The 12,381-nt window shown below is 38.0% G+C and overlaps 1 protein-coding gene across 12 annotated transcripts in view; it reads right to left on the bottom strand.

Annotated features, from left to right (window-relative positions):
• Positions 1-12,381, bottom strand: part of MPDZ (multiple PDZ domain crumbs cell polarity complex component) — a 264,202-nt gene that overhangs the window by 142,303 nt on the left and 109,518 nt on the right. For all 12 annotated transcript variants that reach the window (XR_003790781.1, XR_003790780.1, XR_003790786.1 and 9 more), the window contains 2 exons: positions 9,605-9,803; positions 3,235-3,339 (listed from right to left, as the gene is read on the bottom strand). Coding sequence is in view for 4 of the 12 variants with exons in the window: in XM_029202750.1 (XP_029058583.1) it covers positions 3,235-3,339; positions 9,605-9,803 (304 nt within the window). In the remaining 8 variants the exon portion in view is untranslated. The remainder of the gene's footprint in view (positions 1-3,234; positions 3,340-9,604; positions 9,804-12,381) is intronic.

Below are 12,381 nucleotides of genomic sequence, written 5' to 3'. Positions count from 1 at the left end.
GCAGCACCATGTGGGTTATAAGCTTGCAAAGCCCTGATCGATCCCTGGCCTGAAAGAGCTTATCATCAAGTACACCAGGAATGTAGCATTTCTGCTTCCTCAGGATGGACCAATGCTTTCCCTTCAACTTTTGAAGACAGATGGAAAATGCTTATGGTCCAGCTCAGCCCATCCAAAGGAGCCAGACACAGAATTCTCCTTACAGGAAGCAGTTTGCAGTATGCTTGTGTTCAAGGTCAGTTTTCAATTTCTGTAGGAATTCAGATTTTGCCAAATGCCAGGCATACAGCAAAATGTGTCCAATCTGTTACGTGACTATAAATAAAACCATAAAATAATAACCTTGTCAAGAAACATTTTGTTTTCCCAAAGGAACACTTTGCATCAACAAATGGCATTGTAAGGGCCATAGAGAATGGTTAAATCAATTACGGTGTGGCCTTACACTGTTAGTAAAAAATGGATTTCTAAAGAAACATGCCAACATGTTCTTTTGAAAATAGAGAAGGCTTTAAAAACTCTAATTCAATAAATGTTTGCAGTTGATTTTTATAGAAATTGAAAAAATCTCAAGACAGTATATGTTCAGATTATATCCATTCTCCCCTGACAGGAATAATGAATTTGATTCTACTCAGCATGAACATGAAAACACACCTTAGTGATACACAGTAGTATATCCGAACAGATATAATTCTGTCAAATTATATCATCTTCAGACTTTGAGATGAGAAGTCATCTAATCCAATAATCCGACTGTGTTTGAATGTTTCCCAACATTTCTGCCCAATAATTTGTCCAGGCTCTCCCTGAACGTCTCATTCTTTCTCTGACCTGAATGTTAGATTTTTGTTTTTCATCTTTTAAAAGGAAATCCGCCTGCCTGTGGTTCCTACCCATCGGTTGTGTGACTAAATTACCCCTCTGTGTAAACTGAGAAAGGAGACTCTAAATGAGGCTGGGGTCCCCAGAGCCTAAGCCCGACAGTGGGACACGATGGTTGAGAATGGATCCAAAGAAGGATTTTCAAAACGATGTTAAGTAGCTGACTGAGAACTAGTCTGAGTGAAGCTCAATTTGTAAGATGCAAGGCAGATACAAGGCCTAACCCTCTGGAAACACCACTGGAGAGAATATGATAGAAAAAGCAGGTAAGGAACATAGACAGGAGTGAGAACTTTGAAAGAGTACCTAAAATATTCAGTTCTTACCACTAAAGCCCAAGCTGGGGGAGCTGCTCAGACCCAAGCACACACATTACATCACATGCTCCTGCCCTTTGAGCTATAAGATGATGAATATCCTGAGTCTTCTGATACAAAAACCCCATTCTCTTCAAATGATTCTCCAATCTCAAATCATTTCACTAACCCAGATATGCTCCTGTAAATGTGCTGATTATTCTTTATCCATCTCAGGCTGGGGTTTATGGGTCTTGGATCATGTGCTCCAAAGAGCAGAATGGACCGGTTCTGTTCCCCAGCACTCACTCAGCCAAGAATGAATTTTGCACTCATGTTTGCTATTGAATATCAACGAAATTTCTGTCAACTATAATAACTCTCTTTCATGTGCATTAAGGTGCCAGAAATTGGCACAAATTCACACAGTGAAGGAGCAGAGGTGAGACTTGAATTGAGGTCATCTTATTACAAAACCTGAACTCTCAACCTCCATGCTATGCTGCCCCATATTTTTATACTGGGCTTGTGCAATTCTTTGTTGGATCCAATGGTTAAGAACATGGAGCCTGACTGCATGCATCTAACCTTGACTCTGCACTTATTAGCTAGGAAACTTGGGCAAGTAACTTAACCTCTCCGGTGCAGATTCCTCCTGTGTAGGACAAAGACCGTTTTGTTTTGAGCACCCTTATATTAATAGCAAATATATTTTTTCTGCAGGGAAGCAGCTAGTCACAGCATTGTACAATTCAGGCCCTTCTCCTTTCTGTGCTGTGAGGGAAGCACAGTGCTAAAGTGGCTCTTTTGCTCCAATAGTAAATTTTTGAGTGCTTTTAAGGCCTCAGAACTTAGTAAGAATACCATGTTATCTTGGCATATTCTTTAATTAAGCCATCTGAAATGATATTTCAGAGAACACTGGAATTACTGATTTTACCACTTTAATAGGAAGTACCAGATAGCTGTAATCAATTCATGTCATTAACCCCGAGATGGAAATTCTAGACAGGAGTATGGCTGACTTTTGTGCAGGGTGGAATGAATACTCCTTTTCCCATAAAATTCAAGAGGCCCTAAGGGCCATGACATTCTTTGCTTTTATTAAACACATAACACACCTTTCCTCCCCTGACACTTTCTGGATAGCTGCAGCCAGGTGCAAAATTTGTAAAGGAAAGAGCAATGTGATATCGTGATGCCTGCAAAGTCACTGGACACCAGGGTGCCCTGGGATGTTAGAAATTTTGTGAGCAAACCTCAGAATGTTTGCAAAGCCATTTTTCTCTACAGCATGCTTAAAGAGAAATCTGTTACTCAGTTGCTAATGCAACTGAAAAAAAACAGGCCCACAGCTGGAAGTGTAAAGTGGTTCATTCTTCCCGGAAAAGCAGTATGACATTATTTCTCTCCCTGTGCTGAACTCAGCATCATCATCAAAGCCTAGTTTCTGCCTTTCCTAATGGGGGGGTGGGGGGACTACTTCTCCTGTATTATTTAAAGGTTCTTAATACACTGCATATCAAAAGGCTTTAAAAAGCCATATACACTATTTCCTAACATGCATATATACAAAGACATTCAGCTCAACGTTCTCCAAAACAGTAAAAACATAACTATTGAAAATGTTTCTGAATCTTTATGTACGTTAATAAAGAAATAAATAAAATTTCTGAAAATGTTTGCTTATGAAAGAGGAAAAGTGATACAATACCATACAAATTGTAGGTTCCAGGGAGTTAATGAAATCATACTCATATCTGGGGTAAATTCCCAAAACTCAGTATGTTGAAAGTGCTATATTGAGTGGTACAACTAAAGATGTTTTAATTTCTTGATTTGATTTTTCACAGTTTTTTCCAAATTTTCCACAATCTATGATCACTCCTTAAGTAATATGGGGGAAACGGCTGAATATTTTTTAAAATCTTGAAAGAGAGAAAAGGAATTCAGTCTTTTTCATTTCTACTACTCTCTGACTCTGGATTCAAAACTCTTCTTTATAACTTGCTGCATCATTCATTCACTGTAGCAGATTTACAGTTTCACTTACCTGCCAGTGTAGGAAGAAAAAATATCCAGTGCCATTATTCCTCCAGATTGTTGTCCCAAACTTATTTTGAACTCTTCTAAATGTTCTGCAGGCACATAAGTAATTCTGGAACAAGACACAATCCATGAAAGCAAAGGGAAGCAAAGTTTTGCCTGTTAGGGGATATTTATATTTCCAAAATATAAATTGGAAATAATATATTTCCAAAATATAAATTTGGAAATATTTATATTTTCAAAATATAAAATTATATTGTCCCTTCACCTCTACTTTTTCACAGAACTCATTTAAATTGGCTTAACTCAGTAGAAAATCCAAACTTCAAAAGGATAAAGTATCCTATAGGCAAGAATAACAACAGAAATTAAAATTTTAAACACTGCTGATAAACTATGTCTTTACCAATAATTATATGGGGGAGGAAAATAGCATAATATCTATTTCCAGATGAGAACACTAACAGGAATTTTTTGAAATTAAAGAAATCTATAAATCCTTAGAAAAATAATTGTCAGTAATAACATTATTTTGTCCAAAGATTTTTGGGTTCCTTAGCAGAAACAAATGAGGTGAACTCTATTAAAACATTGGGTATACCAAATTACTTTACATTCTCCCATAATACACAATTAATTTTGGACATTAACAAGCATTATCAATAATCATATCCTAGCTTTATTAAATTATTAACTCTCAAGTCTGAAGTTAAACCATTATAAGTTTATGGAAAGACTCTGTTACTAATTTGTAGCAACTTCTTATATGTTCATTTTGGTTTCAGAGAAAAGCCTACTGTGTACACCTGAATGGTCTCTTACTAATTCAACAAGTGCTGGCTGAATGCCTATAATGTGGAAGGCACAGAGTAAGATGCTTATTACAGCTATAATGCTTAGAAACTGACATTTGAAAATTTAAGTTTACTGCTGTCCTATCAGGCTACACAACTGATTGACTTAAGTAGTCTGTTCCGAGATCCTCAAATTAATGAATAGTAAGGCAAGAGAAAGAATGCATTTGAAGTCGGTTCAGCATATTTGTACAAAGACACAAAAGTATGTATCAAAAATCAAAAAGACTATTAAAAAAGTCTTCACAAAAATCATGAAGACTATTAAACTGGCTAACCATAGCTTACCCATGAATACAGTAAGTATCAAAACCCTAGCACTGGGCTTCCCTGGTGGCGCAGTGGTTGAGAGTCCGCCTGCCGATGCAGGGGACGCGGGTTCATGCCCTGGTCCGGGAAGATCCCACATGCCGCGGAGCGGCTGGGCCCGTGAGCCACGGCCGCTGAGCCTGCGCGTCCAGAGCCCGTGCTCCGCAACGGGAGAGGCCACAACACTGATAGGCCCGTGTACCACAAAAAAAAAAAAAAAAAAAAACACCCTAGCACTAAAGGGCAAAGGAAAAGGATTGTCTTTCATGTTATAATAAAATAAGAATTATACCAATGGCATAATTTATTGAGTGAGGAACATATATAATTTCAGACATACTGGTGATTTCCATAAAGAGCATTCACTCTGTGAGGTCGCTTAGGTTTAGAGTCAGAGGACACAGTTCTGCTTCTCCAGAATGTTCTGGTAGGGTAAATCACCACCAGTGAATCTCCATATCCTCAATCACAAAAAGGATGTCACTTTTTATGAGCCTACTGTAAGCCAAGAAGCACAATACAAACATAACACAGTGCTCTAACAGTGTCAGCCAGCTTGGCCACACCTGATCATTCTGGCATAAGCCGTGGACCCTTACGACACTTTGTAACACTTTTACCTCAAGGATCAAACGGAAGTAAAAAACACAGTTTCAGTGGATTTAGGACTAGGCTGGGTGAGAGAGCTGCATTTTAATTCTGACGCTACTTTATTTATTCATCTATAAAAACACCTTCTCTATAGTGTTACAAAAGTATACTGAATAGCAAATTTGCATTTATCCCTTCAAAAATAATGAGTCAAAAATGTTTAACACATTAGGCTGGGGAAGAAGACTGACTGCCTTTACACAAAGAAATATAAAACCTGAAAAGCCTATTCAAGAAAACCGTGATTATTTGTGAAGGTTCAGTAAAGTTAAAACTCACCTAAATAATACCTTAAGAAAAAAAGCCAGGAAGAGGTGAGGAGAAAAAGCTAGAACACAACAGGCAAAATAAGAATAATCAGTTAAAAGTATTTAATTTTTTAATCGGTTTGAGAAGGAAAAGCTGTTTCTATCCCAAACACTGTTGAAAATGAATTCTCCTCTATATTTATTCAAAGGTGTTTACCCTTTACCAAGAGGTGGGGGAGGAAGAGCTTTACAAATATTTTTCTTATATTTTAGAGCAGTGAGAAAGAGGAAAGAAAGCAGTTTTCATAAATATTTAGCCCAACACAGACAGCAAGGCCATCAGAACAAGCATCCCACAATGCATTAGCCCATGCAGAACAATTATAATACATGCCTGGTCACACGGCCACACAAAACCTCCAGACACCAACCCAGAACACCAAACTACATTATGAACTACAAACTACATTATAAACACATTGAAACTGCTTATTTGAGAGTTGTATTAAAAATTCTTAAAGGCAAACTAACCTTAGGTTACATGTGGAGTGGAAGAAAAAGAATAGCATTAGTGATGCTGAAATGTGACACGGCTATTAATCCAGAGGTTGCGTCTGCATATGCAGACAGGATCGCTCCCTGAAAAAAGAGCTGGAAAGCTTAGTAGTAGGAAAATGTGATTTTAAAATGAGTTCACAAGCACCAGTACAATGTGAAAATGTAACCATCTCACAGCTCTGTTGGAAGTACGTTCTTACATAAAGGAGAAAAAAAAAAGCCAAAATGTATATACACTGAATCTCTGTCTGGGTCTATCCCCACATCGGGATGTTACAAAAGCATGAAGAGGTTTCACAGACAAGTTGTAACACGCAGCCATAATGAGCTTTTGAATCACCATTACTCACACATAAAAGGGGGCTCGATCGTCAGCAGGTGCTGCAGAGAATCTAGAATGTGAAGCATACACCGCAGCATCTTTTTACAATGGTGTTAACAAATGTCAATGTCTTGTGCTGAATGTGAGATGCATGTATATGTAGTTAAAAGTGGGTCCTCCTGGTTGTTTTTTCCCCTTTCCACCTCCCTCCTATCTACACCTCCCCCAGAAAAGCATCTGCTCTTTACTGGTGTCTATAGCAGTGATTATTAACAAGCATAGAAAAATGTAACTGCAATCAATCTTTTATTCCTTGATCAGGAATTCATCCCACACTTTAGGTTAAGGCAGGTGAATTCTGATTCAGCTCGGTAATTATCTGGCAGATGTTACAAGCAGCTGCTGCTAAGCGCAAAACCCTGGCTATTATTACAGAAACATAAGCACTCCTGGCAAGGTGGAGTGCGAAGTGAGACAGGATGCATTCTGGTGAGGCTTCACATCTGGTTTTCCATAGAAAATAATGAAACCTGGAACTTACACTGGCTGTTCCTGAACTCTTGAAACTCAAATTATCTACCCAGGCACGCACAAACACGCATACACAAAGTTCCTAGTCATCTCTCGTAAGCGGCAAAAAAGAAGCCAGTGTGTTGTCTCAATAAGCAATGCTTAAAAAAAAAAAAAAAATAAGCAATGCTTTTCCTAAAACCAATCAGTTATATAACTGAACCAATTAGAGTCCCTTTTTTTAAGTCCCTGCAATACATTCCTCCACCACCAGCCCAGATTAAGCTAGCTTCCTAACAAGAAATCAAGAGGAAGTAAGAGACATGGATGGAGCCTAGATTAAAGCAATGACCACAACACTTAACTAGCACTTAACATTATGGTTCCATGCAGAGTAATGGAAGGACTAGACTTTCCATTTAGAAGGATTACCCACAGAGTTTTCAAGGTAATTTTAAACCTTTTGCTTCATGAAGGCAAGTGACAGGGAGGTGAAATGGCCAAAAACACCATGCAAAATGCATGGAACACACTGCTCAGCTCTGGTCAATCTAAATGGCTATCTGTTTTACCACTTGACACAATTTTTCTAAAAAAGGACTCTATGATTCTCATTTCTTTTTATCATTTACCCAATGAGTCAAAACTATAGCCATCCTAATCACAGCTTTAATAGGATACCTGCGGAGAAATCAATGTAATTTGTGGGTGTGTTTGTGAGTGTGTGTATGCATGCATGTGAGCATGTGAGAAAGAGACTGACTGACTGACTGATTTCCAGAGGAGGGAAGGTTGTAGGATTTTTCTTATTTTCTCTTTTTAATGTAAGATACTACATTACATTTTGCTTCCTGGAATCCTAAATCAATTTTTTATGAAACTAGCTCTCTAGATACTCTTCACAGTCTTAATAAAGCTGCTGAATGCATAAGTGGGTAAATCCTGGTGCTAAATCAGAGGGTGGGAAAACAAACAAGAAAACAAATCAAAACACACCCCCCAAAAAAACCCCCCACAAAATAGGAAAGGAGAAAAAGGCTTTGTAGCCTGAAAATGTACCTGACACCTTTTCTAGAGTTGACTAGGTACATGACTTACGCTAAATCAATGTCACAATGATCTTATTTTTGGGCCACTTTTTAAGATCTGCAGTACATTAGAACAGCGAGGTAAGGTTAAAACCAAGCACCGATTCTGGTGCTCAGTGCCAAAAAGTGGACAGGAGACCTGCATCAGGGCTCACGACATAAGACGTGCATTATCACACAATAAATCAAATGATCAGTTACGAGACCATCTGTATTTTATAGTACTTCAAAACTACATAAGCTAAAACCCCGGCAGTAAAGAGTCTCCATGTAGATCCTTATCATTCATCTTTGAAGCAAAATGAATGGACACTAGCCTGCAAGTGGTGAGGAAAGCACTTAACGTTTCTCTTTTTATTTATTGTAGAGGCACTGACATTTTTAATGATCTTCGCTTGTACTTGCGTGATTAATAAGATAATTATGGAACCGTCACATGATCTGATGATCTGTTTCATTATAAAATAAAAGTCAAAAAGGCAGGCAGAAATATGAAAGCCCATGAGTGAAATTCTGCCCTAAAAATAAAACCTCCTTTTTATAAGACAGCAGAATGCACTCTAAACAGCATATATTTTTCTGCTTTTTATTGATAGAAAAATGAGAAACAGGTTGTAAATACAGTTTTCTTACCTAAGCTCTACTGATATGTATTTTGCAGAAGAATAATACAGAATTCAGTCAGTTAGATAATATTAATACAAAAAAAGTCTCCCATACTAGTATTCATCATATCAATTTAAAATAAACAATCTTTCCCTGAACTCTTATTTTACTATTTCATCCCTTATATGCAAATATTCAATTACTAATGCTAGAGAAAAAAAGGAACGCTTTTACATTGCTGAGGTGTGACAATAAAGTTATTAACTGGTTTTTATGCTGGCTCAAGAAATGTCTAGTGACTTAAAAAACAAACCACATATATGACATGCTTTTAGTACATTATGGGATGATGAGAAACTTAAACACTTCCTGACAAAATAGCCTATATGACCTACCATCAGACCATATCAACATTTTGGTGAATTCTCTTATATCATGAGGCAGTTCAACAAAGGATAAATTATGGGTCAGACTGACACTGTTCTGTACGATCTTTACCATGCTTGGCCCTTACAGAACTGGCTGACTTGGAGGATTCATACAGATCATTAGGTAGTGCACAATTTGCTCTACTGAGGCCAATCCAAACTTCTTTGTAAGTTCCTAAGAGTGGACTGTCCTGCTCTATTAAGAGATTTCATATCTCTCACATCTAAGATTTTTGCAGAAATCACTGGAGAATTAAAAATAAAAATAGAAGGCAACATTGTTTTGAAGTATAGCTGTCCCCAGGTATCTGCAGGGGATTGGTTCCAGGGGCCCCCATGGATACCAAGCTCCATGGATGCTCAAATCCCTTGCATATAAAATGGCAGAGTACAGTTGGCCCTCTATACCCATGGTTCAATCAACCTCAGATGGAAATTTTGATCCAAGGTGGCTGCCCCTGAGGGTGTGAAACCCAGAGAGAGCCGACTGTGTATTTACTGACAAAGATCTGGGTATATTTGGACCTGTGCAGTTCAAACCTGTGTTGTTCAAGGGTCAACTGTATTTCAGCACTGTTAGTATTAAGAAGTTATTGATTGTAGATATAGTGTCCTAAAGACTACAATCAATACAATCAATAACTTCTCAGGAATAGTCAAATTCTTCAGTGATTTATATTAAATAAATATATAATAATTTTTGTATATCAAACCGAAGTATGTACTGAGAAAAAAATTCTGATTAATGAATTGAAATTCCTGAATTTCCCAAGCCAAAATAGGATCCAAATGATACTTACTTTATGTCTGGCCCAATGAGAGAATGTCTTCTCAACATGGCTCGTGCCTGGGTATTGGTTAAACTGATAGTAGATTCTTCATTAATAGACAAGATGCAGTCCCCAACGGCAATCCGACCATCTCGACTAATGGCACCTCCGTGAATAATGCTTCGAACAATCATCCCCAAGCCATCTTTATTAGCACTTACTGTCATTCCTATGGTAAAGGAGGGATACACATTAAATGCATGACTTTCATGGTCTCCCAAGGCAATAGAAACAAAAGCAAAAATAAACAAATAGGACCTAATCAAATTTATAAGCTTTTGCACAGCAAAGGAAACCATAAACAAAACTAAAAGGCAACCTACGGACTGGGAGAAAATATTTGCAAATGATGCGATCGACAAGGACTTAATTTCCAAAATATACAAACAGCTCATATAACTCAATAACAAAAAAACAAACCACCCCATCAAAAAATGGGCAGAAGACCTAAACAGACAGTTCTCCAAAGAAGACATACAGATGGCCAAGAGGCACATGAAAAGATGCTCATCAACATCACTAATTATTAGAGAAATGAAAATCAAAACTACAATGAGGTACCACTTCACACACGGCCATCATTAAAAAGTCTACAGATAACAAATGCTGGAGAGGGTGTGGAGAAAATGAAACCCTCCTACACTGTTGGTGGGAATGTAAATTGGTACAGCCACTATGGAAAACAGTATGGAGGTTCCTCAAAAAGCAAAAACAGAATTGCCATATGATCCAGCAATCCCACTCCTGGGCATATATCCAGAAAAAAAAACTATAATTCAAAAAGATACATACACCCCATTTACAATACAGAATGGCATCATTTACAATAGCCAAGACATGAAAACAACCTAAATATCCATTGACAGATGAGTGGACAAAGATGTGGTGTAAACACACACACGCACACACACACACAATGGAATATTACTCACACATAAAAAAGAACAAAATAATGCCATTTGCAGCAACATGGATGGACCTAGAGACTATCATACTAAGTGAAGCAAGTCAGACAGAGAAAGACAAATATACCATATGATATCACTTACATGTGGAGTCTAAAATATGACATAAACTTATTTATAAAACAGAAACAGACTCACAGGGAGAACAGACTTGTGGTTGCCAAGGGAGAGGCGGAGTAGGGGAGGGATGGATTGGGAGTTTGGGATTAGCAAATGTAACCTATTATATATATGTATAACTGAATCACTTTGCTGCACACCAGAAAGTAACAGCATTGTAATCAACTATACTTCAATAAAATAAAATTTTTTTAAAAAACCACGACATTCGGGGCTTCCCTGGTGGCGCAGTGGTTGAGAGTCCGCCTGCCAATGCAGGGGACACGGGCTCATGCCCTGGTCCAGGAAGATCCCACATGCTGTGGAGCAGCTAGGCCCGTGAGCCATGGCCGCTGAGCCTGCATGTCCGGAGCCTGTGCTCCGCAACGGGAGAGGCCACAACAGTGAGAGGCCCGTGTACCGCAAAAAAAAAAAAAAAGCATGACTTACAAATTCATTTTAATTGAATTTAGTAATCCCTATGGATTCACAGATAAAAGAATAGGAGTAACTTTTTCAGCAGTAAAAAAAACAATCAAAAGGAAAGCATCAGTTTGTAACAAAAATATTTTTTAAGTAAATTTAGAAATGTTTGTGAAATTATACCTAAAGACACTCCATGTTAAATACATTAGAGATGAAACAGGGTCTACACTGTGGAGTGAATGTAGCTTAGGCTACGTGATGTGTCGCCACTTACATAGAAAGCTCTCTCAGGGAGAACATTTTAACAGTATCAAATCAATTTTATAATAATAGTTCATCTCTTACATATATGAAAGAATAAAGAGCAGGACTATAAATGGAAAATTAGTTCTCTAAGAAACTCTCTGATATTACCTTATTTCTAGATCATTTGTTCATTTGGTATATATTTACTATATGTTTACTATGTGCTAAGTACTATACTGGTAGCTTGATATAAAAAAGCATAACAGAATTCCTAACATCAAGAAGCTTGTATTCAAGTCTTATCCGCAGTGCCTATCACAGTGCCTGAACATACAGTAGTCAGTTGAATTAAACTGATGTAAACATTAATCTATTACCACTTTATTTCCAAATGTGAACTTCAATGAGCTCCAGATTTGGATATTTGATTGCCCTCTTGACATGGTCCCTGAATGATTCATAGGAAATACAACCCTAGTAAGTATAAAATTGAACACCCTAGTCTCTACCTCCCCTTATTTCTCCATTTGTCCTCCCCTTTTTGGTAATGGTACCACCATACTACTCTCCATTACTCAAAGCATAAATGTTGGAGTTGCTCTGGATTCCTACCTCTCTCTCACTACCTATATTTAATCCATCACCAAGTTCCACCATTTCTATCCCCAAAACTTATCTTGAATTCATTCACCTTTCTCCACATCCATACTAAACCTAGACCAAGCCAGCACTTCTCCTGCCTCATTTTTTGAACCAGCCTCATAACTGGGCTCCTGGCTTCCAAAGTTGTCCCTGCCAATGCATTCTTCTCATAGCAGACAGAGCAACCATTCAAAAAAGACAAACCACATCACATCACTCCCTTTGCTAACAATCCTTTAACAGTTTCCTATTGTTCAAATATACAACATACCTACATGGCCCTGTCTATATGGAATTCCTGGCCTGGCCCTCCCGATATGCACCCTTCTTTGGGCTATGCCCTCCTTGCCCCACGGCCCCACCGTATTC

Source organism: Monodon monoceros, unplaced genomic scaffold, assembly GCF_005190385.1.
Source record: "Monodon monoceros isolate NGI ecotype Baffin Bay Population unplaced genomic scaffold, NGI_Narwhal_1 Super_Scaffold_5, whole genome shotgun sequence".
Classification (NCBI taxonomy): domain Eukaryota; kingdom Metazoa; phylum Chordata; class Mammalia; order Artiodactyla; family Monodontidae; genus Monodon; species Monodon monoceros.
Note: the sequence above shows the minus strand (reverse complement) of the source record. Positions and strands in the feature narration are given on the sequence as shown.